Raw genomic sequence first — 22739 nt, 5'->3', positions numbered from 1 at the left:
GTTCTTTTGGCAAACAGATTCTAAGTGAAACTACGTAACTTATTATAGCTACACAGTCTTTTTTTAAACATTATACAAGTTGTAAATATATCTATGTGGATAAAACTTTTGGCTAAAGACATATTCCAAGTTAGGCCTATAGAAATGTCCCAATTGAAAGGATGCCATTTGCATTAGACCATCACCCCACAGCAAACTTACCAAGTTTTTGAGGTTGACATCAGCATTTCTCTTTAAAAGGAAGGAGACAATTCTCAGGTGCCCCCGCCTGCAGGCACAGATGAGGGGAGTATCACCATTGAAGCCATCTTGAATATCCACATAATGGTTGCTTTCTTTCACCCACCGCCACACTTGCCCCAAGTCATTCTGGTAGGCCGCCTGGCAGATGGGCTGAGTCAAGAGAAACAGAACAGTTCTTAAAATACAAGCACAAACCAAAAAGACATTACCCTAGGTCTACCAGCTACCTATGAAGTTCTGCTTACATCTTCCAAAATTGCTTGCAACATGAAATAGGCAAAATGTCATGTGGATGAATGGGTAAACAAATGAATGAAATACTGTGAACCTCATCCACTGTGGAAATTTTACATCAGGATGACAAATTAAGAGATTATCTGAGCTCCACCCCACAGTTACCTGGCAACAGCCAGGTATGCAGGTATGTTCCTCCCCACAATTACCTGACAACAGCCAGGTAGGCCTGGCCCACTTTATAGGGGGGTGCTTGCCCCCTCCTCCCTCTCTCTCTCTCTCTCTCTCTCTCTCTCTCTCTCTCTCTCTCTCTCTCTCTCTCTCTCTCCTCTTGCTCTCTTGTCTCTCCCTCTTGATCCCACTCTCTCATCTTTCCCTCCACCCTCCCTCTTTCCACATGGTCATGACCAGTCTCTACTTCTCTACTCTCTCCCTCTCTCTGCCTCTACTACCGTCTTAACTCCCCTCTCCATTACCTGAACAAACGCTATTCTATTCTATACCATTGTGTGGCTGGTCCCTCAAGGGAAGGGATGCCATCGCATAGGCCCACTGAGGTACCACCTTCCCCCATACTTCACCACACCCCCATAGAACATATTCTTATACCTCTTTATCTTTTTATAAACACACTGTAGTGGCTATTCCTGGTTGTCAACTTGACTATATCTGGAATGAACTACAGTCTAGAATTGGAAGGCTCACCTATGATCCTAATTTGGAGGCTCAGAGATATAAGTTTCTGACCTGGAAATTGGCATGGAGACCTTGAAGCACAGTGGCTAAGACAAGGAGATCTCTGAGTTCAAGATTATTTGGGATTAAAGGCATGGAGGCACAGGCCTTTAATCTGGGCTACACCCTCTGCTGGAGATACATAAGGACATTGGAAGAAGGAAGATTCTCTCTCACTCTTCCTTGCCTGCTTGCTTCGTGGGACTGAGAAACTGCTAGATCCTTGGACTTCCATCCACAGCTGCTGCTGATCATTGTTGGGGAGTTGGACTATAGACTGTAAGCCACTGACAAATTCCCTAACGATATAAAGACTATCCATATGTTCTGTGACTCTAGAGAACCCAAACTAATACAGAAGTTGGTATCGGGAGTGGTTCTAGAGGAGCAGAAGTATAAGGATGAATGTTTCAAAATTTTGGAGTTGGTTGGTTGATCCAATAGCACCTTCAACTACTGAAACTGCTCCAGATTCTCTCCCTCCTGGAAGCTCGGAGAATATTGAAGACCCGTGGATGAAATTATATCTCAAGCTTAAAGAAGCTAATGTCTTTGATTATCTTGATGAATTAGGTGATTCGGTGGTATACAATACTTTCTCCAAGTTGGGGGAAAAAATCAGAAAATGATTTTGCTGGCTGGTTGCTCTTAGCATCTTGAGAAAAAACAATGAAGGAAAGGAAGGAGTTGTGTGATAAAATCGAAGAGCTCCAGACTCAAGTAAACAATCGAAAAGTTGCTAAGTGCCCTTGAAGAGAATCTACTCTCTAGCAGCCACAGAGCTCAAGTAGCAGAAAATCAAACTGAGCCCTCATTATAAGGTTGGCTGAATTACAGCGAAAATTTAAGTCTCAACCTCAGAAGGTGTCAGCAATTAAAGTAAGGGCATTAATTGGCAAAGAATGAGATCCTATAACTTGGGATGGGGATGTGTGGGAAGACCCTGTTGAAATTGAGAATTTTGAATCTTCAGATTTTCAAGAATTTGCTCCATCTGAAGAAGTAGTACCCTCAGCCCCACCCCTTGAAATAATGCCTTCTCCACCTGAGGAAATTAATCCCTCAAAGCCTGATAATCCATCAGTGACTTTTGCTGACAATACTGATGTTTCTCAGGGCCCACCAATAGTTTCTTCTAGACCTATAACCAGACTCAAGGCAAAGCAGGCCCCTAAAGGGGAGGTAGAAAGTGTAGTCCATGAGGAAATACACTATACTAATAAGGAGCTTAATGAGTTTGCTAATTCATTCAAGCAGAAGTCTGGGGAATATGCGTGGGAATATGGATTTTAAGGGTGGGGGATAATGGTGGAAGGAACATAAAACTATAGCAGGCTGAGTTTATTGGCATGGGCCCTCTGAGTAGAGATTCTAGGTTTAATATGGAAGCTCACACAGTTCAAAAAGGTGTCAAAAGTTTGTTTGATTGGTTGACTGAAGTATTTATCAAAAGATGGCCTACTGAAAACGAGTTGGAGATGCCTAATATCCCTTGGCTTAGTCTTGATGAAGCGATTTTACGGCTTAAGGAAATTGCAATGCTAGAGTGGATACGTTGAATAAAACCTAATCCTCCACAGTGGGAAGGCCCAGAAGACATGCCTTTCACCAGTCCTATAAGATGCAAACTGGTGAGAGGGGCACCAGCACATTTAAAGAGTTTTGTTCTTGCCCTTTTCCTTGTGCCAGACCTTAGGGTTGGAGATGCTGCTGCTCAATTAGATGAATTAAATTCAATGGGTTTAATTGGGCCCCAAGTTAACAAGGGCCAGGTGGCAGCATTGAATCGCCAGAGACAAGGTGATCATAGTTATTATAATGGACAGCATAGACAAAACAATGTTTATAATGACATACCCCGTAATGGGCAGAGAGGTGGAATTTATAATGGTATGACTCGTTTGGATTGATCATGGTGTTTCCAGGAAATACATAGGAAACCTACTGCATATCTGTTTGATCTGTATAAGCAGAAAAATCCTCAAACAAATGATAGAAAGGCTGCATTGGATCATGGCAAAAGGCAATCTCGGCCAGTGAATCAATTTCCAGACTTGAGCCAGTTTACAGATCCAGAACCCCTTGAATGAAGGGGTGGCCGGGTTCCCCTGTGGAAGGATCTTGATAAGACACCTAAAGGTTTTGCTGTTAGTCTTTCTCCAATTCTTCCCCCAGAGGGACCTACAGCCTTTTACAAGGGTAACTGTACACTGGGGGAAAGGAAATAATCAGAATTTCCAGGGGCTATTGGATACTGGTTCTGAATTGACACTGATCCCAGGAGATCCCAAGAAACATTGTGGCCCTCCAGTTAGAATAGGGGCTTATAGAGGACAGGTGATTAAAGGAGTTTTTACTGATGTGCGACTCACAGTAGGTCCAGTGGGTCCCCAAACACATCCTGTGGTCATTTCCCCAGTTCCAGAATGTATAATTGGGATAGATATACTCAGAAATTGGCAGAATTCTCATATTGGTTCTCTGACCTGTGGAGTGAGGGATATTATGGTTGGAAAGGCAAAATGGAAGCCTTTAGAGTTGCCTCTGCCAAAGAAAATAGTGAATCAAAAACAATATTGTATTACTGGAGGAATTGCAGAAATTACTGCCATAATCAAGAACTTGAAAGGTGCAGGGGTGGTGGTTCCTACCACATCTCTTTTTAACTCTCCCATCTGGCCAGTGCAGAAGACAGATGGATCATGGAGCATGACAGTTGACTATCGAAAATTAAATCAGGTAGTAACTCCAATTGCAGCTGCTGTACTAGATGTAGTTTCATTACTTGAGCAAATTAACACATCTCCTGGAACCTGGTATGCAGCTATTGACCTGGCAAATGCCTTCTTCTCAGTACCTGTACATAAGGACCACCAGAAGCAATTTGCTTTCAGTTGGCAAGGCCAGCAGTATACCTTTACAGTTTTACCTCAAGGATATATTAACTCTCCTGCCCTGTGTCATAACTTAGTTAGAAGGGACCTTGATCGTTTGTCTCTTCCACAAAATATTACATTAGTGCACTATATTGATGATATTATGCTGATTGGACCAAGTGAGCAGGAAGTAGCAACCACTTTGGATTCATTGGTAACACATATGCGTATCAGAGGATGGGAAATAAATTGATGGGAAATAAATCCAACCAAGATTCAAGAACCATCCACTTCAGTGAAATTCTTAGGAGTACAGTGGTGTGGGGCATGCAGAGATATTCCTTCTAAGGTGAAAGATAAGTTATTGCACCTGGCCCACCACCAAGAAAGAAGCACAATGTTTAATGGGTCTATTTGGATTCTGGAGACAGCACATTCCTCACTTAGGTGTGTTATTCAGGCCTATTTAGTGAGTGACTCGAAAAGCTGCTAGCTTTGTGTGGGGCCCAGAACAGGAGAAGGCTCTTCAACAGGTCCAGGCTGCTGTGCAGGCTACACTACCACTTGGACCATATGATCCAGCAGACCCAATGGTACTTGAGGTGTCAGTGGCAGATAGAGATACTGTTTGGAGCCTCTGGCAGGCCCCGGTAGGTGAATCACACAAGAGACCTTTGGGATTTTGAAGCAAAGCTCTACCGTCATCTGCAGACAACTACTCTCCCTTTGAAAAACAGCTCTTGGCCTGCTATTGGGCCTTAGTGGAAACTGAACGTTTGACAATAGGACACCAAGTTTACTATGCGACCTGAACTGCCCCTCATGAGCTGGGTGTTATCAGACCCTCCAAGTCATAAAGTAGGGCGTGCACAACAGCAGTCTATTATCAAATGGAAGTGGTATATACGTGATCAGGCCAGAGCAGGTCCTCAAGGCACAAGCAAGTTACATGAAGAAGTTGCTCAGATGCCTATGGTTTCTACTCCTGTTACAATGCCATCTGCTGCCAAGCATGCACCTATAGCCTCATGGGGTGTTCCCTATGACCAGTTGACTGAAGAAGAGAAGACTAGGACCTGGTTTACTGATGGCTCTGCACGTTATGCAGGCACCACCCAGAAGTGAACAACTGCAGCATTACAACCTCTTTCTGGGACAAGCCTGAAAGATACAGGTGAAGGAAAATCTTCACAGTGGGCAGAACTTCGGGCAGTACACATGGTATTACAGTTTGTTTGGAAGAAGAAATGGCCAGATGTACGATTGTTCACTGACTCATGGGCTGTAGCCAATGGATTGGCTGGATGGTCAGGGACATCGAAAGATCACAATTGGAATATTGGTGAGAAAGACATCTAGGGAAGAAGTATGTGGATAGATCTCTCCAAATGGGCAAAGGATGTGAAGATATTTGTGTCCCATGTAAATGCTCACCAAAAGGTGACTTCAGCTGAGGAGGAGTTCAATAATCAAGTGGATAAGATGACCCGTTTTGTGGACAGTCAGCCTCTTTCCCCAGCCATCCCAGTTATTGCCCAGTGGGCACATGAGCAAAGTGGCCATGGTGGCCAAGACAGAGGTTATGCTTGGGCTCAGCAACATGGACTTCCACTCACCAAGGCTGACCTGGCTACAGCTGCTGCTGAATGCCAGATCTGCCAACAGCAGAAACCAACACTGAGCCCCAGATATGGCACCATTCCTCGAGGTGACCAGCCAGCAACCTGGTGGCAGGTTGACTATATTGGACCACTTCCCCCGTGGAAAGGACAGCGTTTTGTTCTTACTGGAGTAGATACTTATTCTGGCTATGGATTTGCCTTTCCTGCATGCAATGTTTCTGCCAGAACCACCATCCATGACTCACAGAATGCCTTATCTAGCGTCATGGTATACCACACAGTATTGCTTCTGACCAAGGAACTTATTTCACAGCCAGAGAAGTGCGACAGTGGGCCCACGATTATGGAATTCACTGGTCTTACCATGTTCCCCATCATCCTGAAGCAGTTGGTCTGATAGAAAGATGGAATGGCCTTTTGAAGACACAGTTACGGCGCCAATTAGGTGGCAACAGCATGGAGGGCTGAGGCAGAGTTCTTCAGAAGGCAGTATATGCTTTGAATCAGCGTTCAATATATGGTACAGTTTCTCCCATAGCCAGGATCCATGAGTCCAGGAATCAAGGGGTGGAAAGGGGAATAGTTCCACTCACTATCACTCCTAGTGACCCTCTAGGAAAATTTTTGCTTCCTGTCCCCACAACTTTAGGTTCTGGTGGCCTAGAAGTTTTGGTTCCAGAGGGGGGAGTGCTCCTACCAGGAGCCACAACAAACATTCCATTGAACTGGAAGCTCAGATTTCCCCCTGGCCATTTTAGGCTTCTAATGCCCTTAAACCAACAGGCTAATAAAGGAATAACAGTTTTAGGAGGGGTAATAGATCCAGATTACCATGGGGAAATTGGATTGCCTCTCCACAGTGGAGGTAAGCAAGATTATGTCTGGAGTGCAGGAGATTCCCTAGGTCGTCTCTTAGTACTACCATGTCCTGTGATTAAAGTCAATGGGAAACTACAACAGCCTAATCCAAGCAGGATGACAAAGGACACAGACCCATCAGGAATGAAGGTATGGGTCAATCCTCCAGGAAAAGAGCCAAGACCTGCTGAGGTGCTTGCCGAAGGTGAAGGAAATACAGAATGGGTAGCAGAGGAAGGTAGTTATAAATACCAGCTAAAGCCATGTAACCAGTTGCAGAAACGAGGATTATAAGTAATATGAATGCTTCTATCTTATTTTGTTGAAGATACATTTGTCTTTCTTCCAATCCCTTTAACATCAATTGGTATTGAAACACTAAAAGAATGTTCCCAAGGGACATTTCCCCATTGTAAATTTACAAATGTTTTTGCGATTGTACGAGGAATAGTTATATCATGTTAGGCATAGTCACAATCTTGTTATTGTTTCATGTGGACATGAGATATTATTTGTGTCAAGTTGACAAGGGGTGGATTGTAGTGGCTATTCCTGGTTGTCAACTTGACTATATCTGGAATGAACTACAGCCTAGAATTGGAAGACTCACCTATGATCCTAATTTGGAGGCTCAGAGATATAAGTTTCTGACCTGGATCTTGGCATGGAGACCTTGAAGCATAGTGGCTAAGACAAGGAGATATCTGAGTTCAAGATCATTTGGGATTAAAGGTATGGAGGCACACACCTTTAATCTGGGTTACACCCTCTGCTGAAGACCCACTCGCCAATAATCTGGGCCACACCCTCTGTTGGAGACCTACAGGCTTTAATCTGGGCTACACCCTCTGCTGGAGATATATAAGGACATTGGAAGAAGGAAGGTTCTCTCTCACTCTTCCTTGCCTGCTTGCTTTGTGGGACTGAGAAACTGCTAGATCCTTGAACTTCCATCCACAGCTGCTGCTGATCATTGTTGGAGAGTTGGACTATAGACTGTAAGTCATTGACAAATTCCCTAACTATATAAAGACTATCCATACGTTCTGTGACTCTAGAGAACCCAAACTAATACACACACCAATCAGAAAGAGTCGAATCTGGATAGAGTAGCATTAGGGAAGGAAAAACTTTAGGGCAGCTGTGGGTAATAAAAAACCCATGTGACTTTCTCAGCACTTGTCACCAAACTTGATAACCTGAGTTCTAACCTAGGAACCCACAAGGAAGAAGTAGAGAACCAACTTCTGTAAGTTATTTACTAACCTCCATGCCTGCACTATAGCACAGGAACACACACACACACACACACACACACACACACACAAACACATACACAAACACATGCATGCACGCACCCACAAATATAAAAATGCAGATTACCACAGTGTCCCTCCAAGGGCCTGCTAAGCCCTGGCTTCATCTGGGGCTATATCATTGACTCCTCCATTTTGCTTTTGTTTGCTGGTATCAAATTTCTTGAACTTAGTTGCTATTGGTCTTCCAGGCTATGTAGCCTACAAGTTGCCTTATGGGACTTGTCAAACTCTAATTGTGTAAATGAATCAAATAAGAAAACATTCCCCTTTAAAGTTATAGATGCATTCTATTTGTTCTGTGCTTTTAGAGGACTGGATCTGCTAAGAAGAGCCGGGAGCAGGTCATCTTAAAGCTGTATTAAAGGGGCAAAAGTTCAAGCGAGCATGCTCAAGCATGGCTCTGGCAGGCCTGGTCCTTCTCCCCAATTCCCTTGCTAATCCCATTAGGTTACATTCCTAAAGCTAGCTACCAAGGTCTATTCCCTTATTTGGCAACTTCCTCCTCCTGTGGTCCAGCCATCAAAGAATTGAACTCCAGCATCAAAAGCCCCCTTTGGCTCACCTAATTAACATGCTCAATTAAAACTAAACACCTCAACCTAACATGGGGTTTCCCCCTTTACCTTTATAAACTGTCATTTGCCAATGGTCCACATCTTCCTCCTCTCTATTGCCAGGCAGTCCTTTGACCCCCAGGGACAAGTACCTCTTCTCCTTCTCCCTTGTTCCCTTCTCCCTCATCCTCTATCACCAGGATCTGTCTCATATTTCCTGACCTCTTTTTCTCTGGGTCTAATAAATCTGCTCTGTGTTAAGAACTTGGTCTTGGCATGTCTGGAGTTGATACTTTTCCTTTCATATATTCTCTTGTTAAATTTTTAAATCATTTTACAACAATTCGCCTTCTTACTTCTCTTTAAATTATTATAAATTTTATAATGCTGGGCCAGTTTCTAGAGTTGTTCCAGTTTTCCACAGTCCTTACAACTCCCACTAAACCTCACCCAGTCCATTACAACCTTCCATAATGCATGGCTGGCTCCTACTTTCAAGATCAAAATTCCTCCTCTTGGATTCTTTAAAAAAACTTTACTGAGTAACACTAAAATAGAAAGACCAAGAGACAGTTATGGAGAGTCACTAGGAACTTTTTCAGTAGGCACGGGGAATATAACTTGAATCCAGTCTGCTCTTAACCTTTAGTCTCTCCTAGGCTTCCTTTGTTCAGAACACAGAATTTCTGTTTTGGAAAAATAAAGTGGTAGAAGCTGAGGACAGCTCGGTGTAAGAGCTGATTCAGAAAGTATGCAAGGCACTGGGTTCATTTCCTAGCACAAATATATAATTCATACACTGTTGTAGGAAATATTAAATAAGTCAAACTGACATGTTCCCACACTTGTGCCTCTAACTCTCTGCCCCAGGGGCCTGGCCAGCCATGCACTGGAGATTCGGAGGTTCACCGGCCTGGAGCTCCTGAAATGTATCCACCCAACTTGCTAGGTTCCCAGTGCTGGGTCACTACCTCACCAAGCCCCTGCTTTAAATCCCCCACAGCCTTTGTGAAGCACCGTAAGCAAACCCGCATTTGACTTCCATATCTTTTTCTCTTGAACCCAAAGGAGCCACTGCATGAAGGAAAATGCAACACAAACTTAGTTAAGCAACAATGGTAACTCAATCTCTGTGTGCAACAACTAAAACCTAAACTAGTAAGCCTTATTAAAATTTGATCCCTCCAGTGGCAGATACTTGCAGATCCGCCATGATACTAGGAGACTGTAGCAGCTACATCTTATCCCTCTGCTGCCCCAGTTCCAAAGAAGACTAACTCCCTCCCACTTCTTCTCTCCTTCCATCCAACCTGGAAGTCCCACCTACTCGCCCAGTGATTGGCTCCTTTAGTCATTCGGGGATTGGTTCACAAGAAGCTACCTTAGTATATGACTCATTCCTCATTCCAGACAGCCTCTCCCAGGAAAGCAAGCAGCACAGAGCCAGCCACAACAATACACATGCATGGACATGAATATATATGCACAAAAATAAAGAAATAAATAAATAGTGTACCTCGATTTAGCGTTTTGAGTGAGAATAGCCCCCATAGACTCATACTTTTGCAGGCTTATTCACCAGTTGGTAAACTGTTTGACAAGATTTGGACACATAGTCCTTTTGTAGTAGGTGTTGTGGGAATTTGACAACCAGCCCTAACTTGATGACACCGGGTTTATGCCTGCTCCATCTCCGTCTTTTTGTGACACTCCCTCCATAGTACCCAGACTTATACAATAATTTACTCACAACATAGCTCCACTGTGAGAGTTTAAAGAAACTTAATATGGTACTAGGTATCCCTTAAAGGCCGTTGAGCATGGCCTACAAGTGCCTGTGAGACACTAGTGGCTTCAAGTGAGATAAAACACCTGGCACACCTATCTAATCCCAGCTCTTGGGAGGTAGAGGCAGATGGATCTCTGAATTCCAGGCTAACCTGGTCTACATAGTGAGTTCCAAGACAACCAGGGATAGGCAGAGAAGCCCTGTCTTGAAAAACAAAGAGGAGGATGGAGAAGAGAAAAAGAATAAAATAATGAGACAATAGTGTTCTTGCCATGAGGTATTCAGTAGTTTGCTTTCGGTTTATATAACCTTGATATTTAACCACTTGCTTATCACTGTGAGACTGGGATAAAGCAGTCTTTCTATTACTATACAACATTTATAAGTCCTTCAGTCAGCCTCTTTTGGCACAGCATACTTTTTGGTTCTAAGGGTGCTGCCCTGCTAGCAATAAGAATAAATTCATTTACTCTAAATTTGAATAGAGTCTAAGTCTTTGGTTTTTCCCAGTGGATTTGAACACCCCAACAGTATGGCCTTGTTGGAAGAGACATATCACTGGCAGTGGGCTTTGTGCATCTTCTCTCTGCTTCTTCCCTAAGTGACACGATGCCACTAGCTCTCAGCTACTGTCCTAGAGCCATGCACACTGCCATGTTCCCACCATGGTGGTAATGAACTAATCCTCTGAAACTGTAAGCAAACTCTTCTTTTAGACGAGTTATCACAGTCATGGTGTCAATAAACAGTGACTAAGAACTCACCGTTCTGTATATTCCAGAGAAATATCTACAGTAGCCCTTGTTTTGTTCTAAATGAGCCATATTGAACAAAAGAACAAACGCACAAGTTGTAGGTAGAAACATCAGGTAGATAGCAAAAGATCAAGTCCGGAACTCACAACTGAGACGGCTGAAGTGGACTGATTGAAAGAACAAACCTAAGTCACATCATCAAATAAAAGCTTGTAAATATCCAGCAGAAAGGGATGGAAGAAGCTGGGGTGGGCAGCCCGCAGGAGGGGTTGGGGTGGGGGACGTCCCAACTGAGCTCTCTCCATAAGTGAGTCTCCATGGCTGAACTTCCGGTTTCTGCTTGTTTCCCACCAAAGGCATTTTACACCTTGAGATAAACAACAGTTGCCTCTGCTGGTCACAACGTTTTAACCTGGAGTTTTGTTTTTTTTTTTCTCCTCTTCTTTCTCTCATTAACAGAGTCATCTGGGCCAAACTGTCCTTGGACAAGGGGTCTTGGACGAACACTTAGAGACAAACCCGCTTGTGTCTGAAATATGGGAAGGGCAATTACACTTCCAGGGTCAGCTCCTCAATGAGCTTAAATAGCACAGGATAACCCAAAACAGTCCCTGCTGTTTTGCACTGTTTCCAGTAGGGGGCAGCTCAGCATCAGAAGAGTGCACAAGAAGCAGAAAAGACTTCTACCAGCACTGAAAGGTGGTTACAGTTTTAAGCCATTTGTTAGATATTTTATAAATAAGTAGAAAATAGGGATTCTGAGGTTCCCAACATAATGAAATGATAAGTATTTAATAGGAAGCTGATTTTTTTGTCACTAAACAATGCTCACAAGTCACATTATTCCACTGTACTTCTTAAGTGCACAGTTATCTATGTTAGATTAAAAATAATAAAATTAAATTAAAACGAAAAGGGCTGGTAAAGTGGAAAGTAACACGAAGATGGACGTACCCATTTGGGCAGAAAGAAAAGCTGTTCAGTGTTATTGAAGTTCCTGCAACCTCAAGGCACTTTAGCTTAGAGTAACCCCACCTGGAAAATGGCTTCTAAATCTCTAAAATTCCCCTGGATGCCCAGCACCAACTCTCTGTAGCCCTCAGGACTCACACTCCAGTTTATTACTCTCTACCCCGTCACTGTATTATCTCTGTTCCCCCCACCCCCATCCTCCAGTTCATCCTTCCCATGCCAAAGCTGCAATGGAGCCCTCAGGGGATGCTGGCCCCATCTCACACCTCTTCCTTTACAAATGGTAAGCAAATACTTTATAAGTTACTGATCTGTGATTGTCATGGCACCTAACAACAGGAGATCAATTATTGTCGTCCACGCTTTCTCCTTGTTCCTCAGCCTCTAGCACAGTGTGGGACACAGTAGGAAGTCAACGTGTTCTTGAGTGAAGGAATCAAACAATGAATTCTACAATGAACAAACATGTGTTGGTTATCTCAGCTATTCCTGAGGCCCTAAAAACAGCCCTATAAGGTAAGTAATGTTTCTATACTCACTCAGCGCAGGGGAAAGGAGGAGACATTGTCTCCTTATCCAAAGTCACACAGCTTATAAGTGATAGAGACAAGAGTTGAGCTATGAAGCACATCTGGCACGCACTCTGCGCCTCCTCCCACCCCCACCCCCTCTCTCATTACTTCAATCCTAAGTATTTCTCTGGCTGCAGGACTTTCTGCCAACAGTAAGCTATGGTTTATACTATAGTTTACTCAGGACTCTGATTAATAATCTCCCACCAACAACCTGATAGTTCTTGGCTATATATTCAAATGTTTTTCCCAAAACTGACCTAGAATTAGCAGTATCTACAGAACAGCAGCAACAACAACAAAAATGCTGAATATGGATGCAGCTGCCTATAATCCCAGCACTCAGGATGCACAGGCAGGAGAAATGAGAGTTTGCAGCCAGACTAGAGTGTATAATAAATAAATTTAATAAGTCTGAGGTCAGTCCAGAATACACAAAGTCAACACCCACCTTGACAAAAACAAACAAAAACAAACAAAAAACAGTAGTAGAAACCAGAGATAACCTAACAGCAAAATAGGAAAGTTTTTGAGAAAAAAAGGAAGATGTAGCTGTAGTAATTGCCATGAAGTTAAGAGTTTCACAGGACAGGGCAAGAGGCCACACAAGCACAGAGGGGCCTCAGTGTCAGTGCACAGGCAATCCCACTGGCCTGCTCTCACTGCGCTGCCCAGCTCCTGCTCTCTGTCTCTGTCTCTCTCTGTCTCTGTCTCTCTCTGTCTTTCTATCTCTCTCTCTGTCTCTGTCTCTCTCTGTCTCTCTCTGTCTCTCTCTCTCTGTCTTTCCCTCCTCTTCCCCTCCTTTCCCCTCCACTCTCCCCTCCCCTCCCTCTACCTTTCCCTTCCCCTTCTCCCCTTCCCTATCCCTTTCCTTTCCCTTTCCCTCTCCCCTCCCCTCCCTCTCTCCTTCCCCCTCTTCCCCTTCCCTCTCTTCCTCCCTTCTCCCTCTCTTCTCCCCCCCCCTCCCCACTCTCTCCACCCTCATAGCTCTGCTTCCCATTTTGAGATTCTTCCTCTACCCTTTCCCCAGGTCCTCCTCTCCCCTTCCCCCAAGAAACCTCTTTTATACCAGGTCTGTTACATGCTGTAATTTCTCAGGGGTACACCTTGGCTTAGGACCACCAATGATACCCCCACAGTGCATCATATTTCATAGCACTCAGAATACTGTCTTTGAACAACTATCAGGGAGAAGCTAGAAGAAGCTTAGCAGGGCAAACAACCAGTAAAAGCTAGGGAGTGGGTAACACATAGGGTCTAGCCAGACTCTGCACGTTTTGGTGGGAAATGGTGCTCTCACATGATTAGGAATACAAGCTTTAGATGTGAACTTCCTGTGTTCTAGTCTTTACTCTCCCTCCTTGCTGAAGTGTTGTTTGGACAATTTATCTAAACGCTTTAAACACTTCTGCTGAGTTTCCTCCTCCATCCACTAACTGTTCTTTCTCATAATGGTGTAGAAAGAATTAAACCCGGCTGTGTGGACTAAGCAGTTTGAGGCTGAGTCATCTGAAACCCTGAATTAGTGCTAGGCACTTTTCTAATTATTGAAGCATAAGGATCCAATTAGCATACACAGGAATGGCTATGAAATAGGAGATGGGTGCTGAAAGAGGGTGCAGAAATAACAGGACAGGGCAAAAACGAGTTAGTCTGATGACCCTGAAGGAAAATTTTGGCCCCAAAGCCAAAAGGAAAAAAGACAGGTAAAGTCAGTCGAGAGAACTGTAGATTGGCTGAAGTATTTTTTTGACCCGGGGGGGGGGGGAACCAAACCAAACCAAACCAAACAAAACAAAACCAAAAACAAAAAACAAAACAAAAAAAAAAACTTTGGTCACCACACTTCATTTTAATAGATGTTTGGCCCAAAGTATATGGGTTGGTAGACATGGGCTGGTAGAAGAATAGTATTGATGTTTACCTAGATGAACAGGTTAATGACACAGGAGGTAGGGTGGAGGGCAGGGTAGAAGAGACTCCGGCAACATGGGTGGAGGGGTTGGTGCATTCCTAATGACTAGTGTCTGGGCTCAATGAAAACACCAAATGGCTTTAATCACCAAGCGTGCAGGCAGGCAGTCATCAAGGACAGCTGGCTGAGCTGGTGCAGGAGTTTCTTCAGCTAGTCTATGGTTGGAGAAGGGTTGTGTGAAGGGGCCCAGAGGTAAAGTTGGGAAACCTGCCTGTCTGCTGGGAAAGCAATGGTTTACCGTGGCTCCCACATAAATTGGCAGGATGGAGAAGGGTGGACCAGAGCAAAGTTAGACATGTGGTCTAGTAGGAAGAGTGGCCTGAGCAAGGTGCTCAAAGCTAAAAAACCATAAAACCAAATGTAAACTATGGAAAAATCTGCTCTGTGAGTCTCTTTGAGGCATAGTAAAATTAACATTGCAGTAAGTACTAACAGACTAGATTCCCTTGTGGGCAGATAAGGAAATCCCCACCCCCACGCACACCGGGTTGCACCTAGGTAACAAAGTGCACAAATATCCAAGATGGCCGACGCAAACATCCAAGATGGCCGACTTTTTCTCGCCTTCCGGATCTGAGACAAAAGCCTGACAGCTTTAAGCAATGTCTTGTAAGCTTTTGTCCACCTCTCTGATGTGGCCTGGATCAACAAGTTCAAGGCCAGGATCAAGACTTATTACACAACAGCTGTGGGCTAATTTCAAACTAACCAATCCTTAGTTAGAAGAGGAAAACTCTTCAGAAACAACAACGACGACAAAAACAGACATTGAGAAAAAGCTGGATTTTTGGCTTCCCTGTCTAGAGTCTTTTTCTCTGTGTGTCTCAGGCACATGGCTGTATCCTCACCCTGCAGTAAAAGCCTTTCTTCACCTTCTGACTCTGGCTGCTGCTGTTTGTGATGGATAAGATGTTGGGGGGGCTACCTGTTGCACCAGAGATTTTTCCATGTCTTTTAATTCGTTAACAGTCAGAGAAAGAAAACCCTATTGAGAATCCAAGACTGTGAGTATCGCATCTTGCCTTTCTTGGAGTAAACTGCAAAATTCTACACAGAATAATTCTCACTGAATGCTTCAAGGATTGCTTAAATTCGATCAATTTGAATAATGGGATAAAATATTTACAAAGCACATGAATCCCCTCTGACAATTATTGGGCTATTCCAAGGTAATGACATTCTTAAAATGTTTTTCCGTTGGAAAGTTTAAAGTGCACATTCAAGTTTCCCTAAGGCACAAATTATTTTATATTTAATTTAAAGAATAGTTAAGGGAAGAGAAATGAAAAGTTTTCTGTGCAAGTTTCAAAGAGCCATAGGTCTTAGCCTATTCTGGTCTTAGGGGAAGCTCTGGGACTTATTTTTATATATTCTCATTTGAGGAATGAACAAATCTCTGAAGGATTTGTTGAATTACAGTGGTGTGTCCCTGGGACTCCATGCAAGCTTATTTCTCACCCAGTTTTCTGACACTTCAGTTTAAAGTCATGCAAAGTTTCCTGAGTGTCATGTGTTTACAAAGAACTGAAAACCTTCCTGTAACAGTTGTTGATCTTCCTGACTTCAACATGCGTGCTTAACTGGCATTGTGTAAACCTGAAATCTGTCCTGTGCGTGCTGCTTTAAATGTTCATAGTATTTTATTTATCATAGCATTACTTTTCAATTTGATAGGCATGATTTTTTTTATTTCATTTTGTTTCTATTAAAATGGTTTCTGATGATGGGGCTGGAGAGATGAGCTCAGATGCCTTGCAAGCCCAAAGACTTGAATGTCATTTCCAGAACTCACATAAAAAACAAAACCTAGAAATTATAGTGCTCACTTAGGATCCCAGTGCAGGGGAGGTGAGGTAGCCAGATCTATGGGTCTGTGGATGGCACTACCCACACCCATGCTAAGTACCTACACTTATGCTAAGTACCTACACCCATGCTAAGTACCTACCCCCATGCTAAGTACCTACACTCATGCTAAGTACAGCTGGAAAAGGTCTTACAATCTAGAAGACTATGTGGTAGTTTCAACGATACGGGCCAGCCACAAGAAGGCTTCCTGGCCACTGTACCTAGAGGACCATTTCTCAGCCTGCCTCCTGTCTGTCAGACCGCCATGCTTTCTTTGTCTGAATTACACTTATCAGGATAGCACTGTGATCCCTCCAGTTTCCAGGAGAGGAGGTATCCAAAATTTTTTTTTCCCCAGATTCTCTGGGTAAGCCACCCATGTAAAGTGCAGGCCTTCTTCATAAGCTGGTATCTCTGATTAGACCACCTGTTCCGTCTACTTTCAGGTTACGTCCTCGTTATCCTGTTATCAGATGGTGCATCTCATTCTTCAGGATTATTTCTCAGAAATCTCTTTAGTGTTTCCTACAGCACAAGTGCCCAGAACTGTTATGACCGTCGGGCATCTCCAGCAAGACCACACCAGGCCAAACAGTTCCACATGAGGTTTCTTGAGAGAGGAAAGGGCAAGGTGGTGGTGGAAGGGGGGGGGGGGCAGTGCGGAGAGAGATCAGAAGGGCATTCCTTAATATATGGATGATGACATAGTGAGAGGTGAGCCAAGTGGATTCTGGGAATATGGTTGCAGGGAGCAAATAATAACACCAAGAGGATGACTAGAAAAGGCATTACAAAAGGAATTATCTATTTCCATATAGGGTTTTCAAAAATCCCAGAACTGGTAGTCTCACAACAAGATCCACAATGCCAGGCCCTTTTCCAAGGGAGATGGTTGAGTCTCCTTAACTAGACCTCTGCTTCCCTAACACTAGACTTCTATAGGGGTAAGCACCAAGAACATGGGTGAAAACTCCTTGCCAACTGACACACAGTGAGGGTTAGGAGAAGGGGCTGAGATTTAGAAATGAAAACAATGTGTGAGAATCAGGTCAGTGTTTTTAAACTCAGTGATTACGAACCGTGATTAAGTGGAGTTTTTAACCCCTGCTTGGATCCCATTATTGACGCACTAGTTCAGGATACTTGGGAATCTGGTCAGGCATTATAGTAATCTCTATGTTCTCTAGGAGCTATTGATGCAAAAAAGGGGAGAGGAATCCTGTGAGGTGAGTACAACTATTGTAATGGAAGTAAGCAATAACAGAGTGTTACAACTTTTAAACTCTCACTAGCTGAAGACTATCAAATCAGTTTACATCCCCAGACCTGGTATCAAATGGAGAATTCGCCCCTAACATCAAAGGGAGATTCTACAAGTTCAGAAATCATTTGCCAAAAACAAAAGCTCTCTATTTCTGCAGTAACTAAAATGTCCTCAGTGATTCAGTCACAGGCTTCATTCAGCTTGCCAATGCTGAAGCAAAGTACTGAGGAAAATGACATAGAAGGATCTAGAACCTGCTTCTCTTTGCAACACAGCAGCACTAAGTGTTTTAATCATAGTCCACCATACTGTTTGGTTTCAGATACTGAGATCAGGGACAGTGACTGAGGTGCATATTTTACATATCAGAGCAGATCTGGCTTCCAGGTTTTTCCAGAGTCCCTTGGTCCCTTCCTGGCATACCCTGCCCCCAACTTTCTAGCCCAGGGGCTGGGCTTCCCTTACTCCAGAGGTTCTTCCCTATATAATCCAGATATGTTGGTCTCTCTTGACCTCCTCCTCCTTCTCCTCTTCCTCCTCCTCCTCTTCTTCCTCCTCCTCCTCCTCCTCCTCCTCCTCCTCCTCCTCCTTCTTCTTCTTCTTCTTCTTCTTCTTCTCTCTCTCTCTCTCTCTCTCTCTCTCTCTCTCTCTCTCTCTCTCTCTCTCTCTCTCTCTCTCTCTCTCCCCCCTCAGCCCACCCGAGCTCTTCCCATGGCAACTCCTCTAGCCTCAATCCTTGTGGCCAGTGAACCTGCCCAGAGCAGTTTTCCAAAATACCTGCCTTTAATATATTCTAATCTGGCTTGAATTGGCTCATTTCACAAGTGGAGAAATAACCTATCACACATTATTTGTGATCAATACTAACATTAAGCTTTGAGGTATTACCTATGGGATCGTTTAGTGGTGTGTGTATAGGGGTGTGCTTAAGATTTTATAGAAAAGTTCATGTTACTATATGTTATGTCCCAGTCCTGTGCCCTTTGTGGAAAACTAAATGAGTCTTTCTTTTAAAAAAAAATGCAACAAAAAAAAGTAAAAGCCTCCAACTTATTTTATCTTCACAGCAGAACTGAAAAGTTAAACACTTACGTCACTTTGGGAGCAATTCTCAGCTCTATTTGGAAGTAGTTAAACATGCCTGACCTGGCCTAAACTTGCCTTGCTTGACAAATCAACACCAAACTTACATGCAATTGCACTGCTCTGTTCTCTGGTAGTCACAAAAAAAAAAGAAAGAAAGAAAGAAAGAAAGAAAGAAAGAAAGAAAGAAAGAAAGAAAGAAAGAAAGAAAGAAAGAAAAGAAAAGAAAGAAAAGAAAAAAGAAAAGAAAAGCAAATGCAGCTGTTCCCACAACCTAGCCTAATCATAGTGCCGTTTAAGGGACTATGGACATGGACACAAAATTAGGGGGTCACAATGCACGATCTTAATCTACACTTGTGCAAGTTTGGGCTCATCTTCATGCACATAAAAGTCTAAAAAAACCTGCCAGCCTGAGCAGGAGTTCTGACTTTCAGGCTGGAGGTGAACAGGTTATGGCTGGAATTCTTGTCAAAACTAGTTTTGTGGACCCTACAGGAGGTGAGTCAGTACTCTGGAGTGAGTGTCCCAGAAACTTCACTACGAATGAGTTTCTCTCCCTGACACTTAGAAAATTTACCAGAGTGGAATGTTAACACACATTATATCTTTTGCCATCCTCATATGTATGTGACTTCTTGGGGAGATCAGAATCACAGGGCAAGATAGTCCCAGGATAGTGAAATAGGCAGACAGTTCATTTAGTAAAGGAACACGCACACTTATGTGCACACACAGGCAAACTCATGCTCGCACATGTGCATTTGACATAGGTGCCAAATTACTACCTTTCGTACGAGCAGATCAAAATCAGTGAGGCTCCCCTCAGCTTAGAGAATGGAATGCTGATTAGCAAGTAAATTTTGTCAGACAAGGAGTAAGTCATGAGTAATAATAGTAATAATAATAATAATAAGGAGAAGAACCACAACAACATTACTGTGCCTCTGATAGTCTTATTCAAACTTCACCCTTTGAAACATTGAAAATGTATTTGATTATAGTAAGCTATGTTCAATGTAGAAAAATGTCCAGTCAGCTTATCAAAAGGAAATAGTGCACATATCAAGTCGGTACTGCCTGTTATCGATTCTATACGGTGATAACCTGTATTCATAATTGCCAGAAGTGAACTTCCTTTCACACAAACAAGCTTCACGGTGTTGCTCTATTCCTGGGTTCTATGAAAAGCCTGCCGATTGTTTGGCTTTTTAGAAAATCCATTTAGGTGTGAGTTTCTCTTGCCCTCATGTATTTCACTGTGACACAATATAGCTGCAGCTCTGCTTTCCAAGGTTTATATCACCTCTGCAATTAGAATGTCAGAACATATATATCCCATTACACTCAACTTGGGTCTAGCTAAATACTTAGCTAACTTGTGTTAAAATATTAAAACAAACAAAGCAAAACCAAAAAGACTAAATATCCTAGCGCAAGGGATCTTTCCTGACTTAATACAAGGAACACTAAACAGAATTAAAAATAAGCTGTGATAACAGGATAGACAATTATTCATGGAAAAACAAGAGCAGTTTTTAGCCCCTTTGGATTCCTATGTTCAGAAATATGTCATACCTCAGAATACAGGATTCCCATCGCCGTCCTTCCTGGGTTTGCGCCTTCTCTACAATGCAGTAGTGAATCTTCTAGAGGTGTTTCTAATTAATATTAAATTTCTTCCCAGAAAGGTCCCTGAAGTCCAAACTGGTGGCGAGCCCTCTCTTTCCACACCTAGGAGTGCTTTCCCAGAAGTCTGGGACAGCAACACACCTTGTAGAGTGGCTGGCTATGGAGCAAAGGCATTGGCTTACAGGTAATGATTCCAGAGCTGTATCACTGTTACAGCCAGGGGAACCGGTTTCTGAATCATGTATGCTCTGCCAGTGGAGGCAGCTAATAAAAAAGGAAGCACAGGTGGGGTGCTGGGAGGAGGAACTTCTTAGGCCAGCAGGACGAGTTCAAAACAGGACTTTGCATTTACGCAATTTCTGAATTGAAATCCAGCGTTCACTGGCCATTATGGTCAGCCAACTCATTAGTGAGAGTCTTGGGATCTAGTTAGGTAAATAATCCTCAGAGTCCTCAAAAGTCATGGCTAGCAAGTTATACCTTTCTCCAGACACTTAAAGAGCCCTATAAGCTAATAAATTAAACTAGACTTAATAGGTTTTTTTTTTATTTTTTTAATTGGCATGTAGTAATTACACACATTTATTCAGTTCTATCCGATAATTCAAAACAAGTATTATATATAATGTTCAAGTAAAAGTAATTAGCATTTCCACATGTTTTTCTTTTCTTTCTTTCTTTCTTTTTTTTTTTTGTTTTTTTTTGTTTGTTTGTTTTTGTTTTTGTTTTTGTTTTTCTGAGACAGGGTTTCTCTGTGTAGCCCTGGAACTCACTTTGTAGACCAGGCTGAACTCAGAAATCTGCCTGCCTCTGCCTCCCAAGTGCTGGGATTAAAGGCGTGTGCCACCACCGCCTGGCTTTTCCACATGTTTTAATGTAACTTTTCTGAGAACCTTCAAAGTCCTCTCTCATACTTTTTATAAGAAAAAAAAAAGATGCATAATAGGCCACTTGCTGTGGAGCAACAAGCCTGACTTCCTCTATATCTGTTGTGATTGGTCCTGTGACTCAGCCCCCTCTGCTGCCATTAACAGCTTCTGTGCCTGCATCATCACTGCCTACTCTCTTATCGTGGTGCTGTAGAGACCTGCTGAAATCCTGCTCAAAGTTCTTTTGTGTTGTGGGAAACTGGTTTCATTCAGACAGTGCCTTGCCCTGACAGACTTCAATATTCAAGCAACATTTGACTCCATGGTGAGAATGGCAGATGGCTGTTCATCTTCCTGGACACAGCAGCAACACCATCTGTCCAACACGACCTGAGAGTCACAGACTGAAAAGCAGTTTTGAATGGATGGTGATGCCTCTCAGGTCATCCATCCAACCTCCTGCCCTGTTTATGAAGAGACCGATGGAAAGAGAACTCATGATCATCCCCAGAACATCAACTTCACTCACTCCGTTTTATGGATGCAGACAACTTCAAATTTCTCTCCACTCTTCTCCCTGTCGTTCATGTGGGCCAGATCCTAACTTTTGCTCTCCCAACTCTGTGGTCCAGGTCCCATGTCTCATCTCTGAAGCTCCACTCTGACCCTACAGACTATCCCTGCATCCTTATCCCTATATAGACTATCTGATGGTAGTTTCCCAAATTCTAACTCATTGAACAGCCATTCTGCAAACTACATATACGCGTATCATATATGCAACATATCATGTGCGATCTGAGAGTATTAGTAATTAAGATTGGAGTAAAGGAATCTGTGCTTGTCACATGAAAAAGAGGATTTTTCACAGACTGCTGCCAGTAAAGCTGTTATACCTTGTGGAATCACAATAGTGGTTCTAAAATCAATTACTGTATTATACATCTAAAATTGAATTGTCAGTTTATCTGGTCAACCATGTTAATATGCCAAATTCCTTAAGCGTGAATAATCGGCATGTGCTATGAGTAGTATCAGTTACTCACATTTTCTCTTAGAAGTACTGCTTCAGATAGCACCACAGTCTCAAGTTGGTTGATAAGGTTTTCCCAGTCATCTGGGAATTTTTAGGGGATCTGTACACCTACTCAGGAAAACCCAGTGACGGCCATCTTGAAGCCAGAAGAGGAGGACTTTTGCTTTGTTTTGGCTTTCTGCAGTCAGTGGATTCAAACCAGATCCTTGCAGCTTTCGAGGCAAGACCTCGACCACTGAACTCTATTTGTAGCCTTCTTGAATTATTCTTATGGTTGACATAAGAAGCATTACACTCCTCTGCTATGAGGTTGCTATGAGGTTGCCACCTAAGCCTGACTCCCAGGAGTTTAAGAATTCTCTTAAAGGAAACAGACACCTGCAATGTCTGCTGAGATTGCAGCTTCCTGCTTCCTCTTCAGTGTGGTTTGATTTTGTACTTCTTTTGTTTCTTAATACTCTCTAGTAGTCATTCATCCCTTCCCCACTGGGAAAGTCTTTCTC

General features: G+C 43.0%; 1 protein-coding gene across 1 annotated transcript in view; it reads right to left on the bottom strand.

Annotated features, from left to right (window-relative positions):
• Ankrd22 (ankyrin repeat domain 22) overlaps window positions 1-21788 on the bottom strand; it is a 34008-nt gene extending 12220 nt beyond the window's left edge. Inside the window, exons 1-2 of the mRNA XM_052183580.1 lie at window positions 21730-21788; window positions 202-418 (exon numbers count right to left, since the gene is read on the bottom strand). Of these exons, the coding sequence (XP_052039540.1) occupies window positions 202-418; window positions 21730-21788 (276 nt within the window). The remainder of the gene's footprint in view (window positions 1-201; window positions 419-21729) is intronic.
• Window positions 21789-22739: the final 951 nt, after the last annotated feature.

The sequence above is a fragment of the Apodemus sylvaticus genome, chromosome 1, assembly GCF_947179515.1.
Source record: "Apodemus sylvaticus chromosome 1, mApoSyl1.1, whole genome shotgun sequence".
Lineage (NCBI taxonomy): Eukaryota > Metazoa > Chordata > Mammalia > Rodentia > Muridae > Apodemus > Apodemus sylvaticus.
This window is presented reverse-complemented; position numbering and strand designations above follow the sequence as displayed.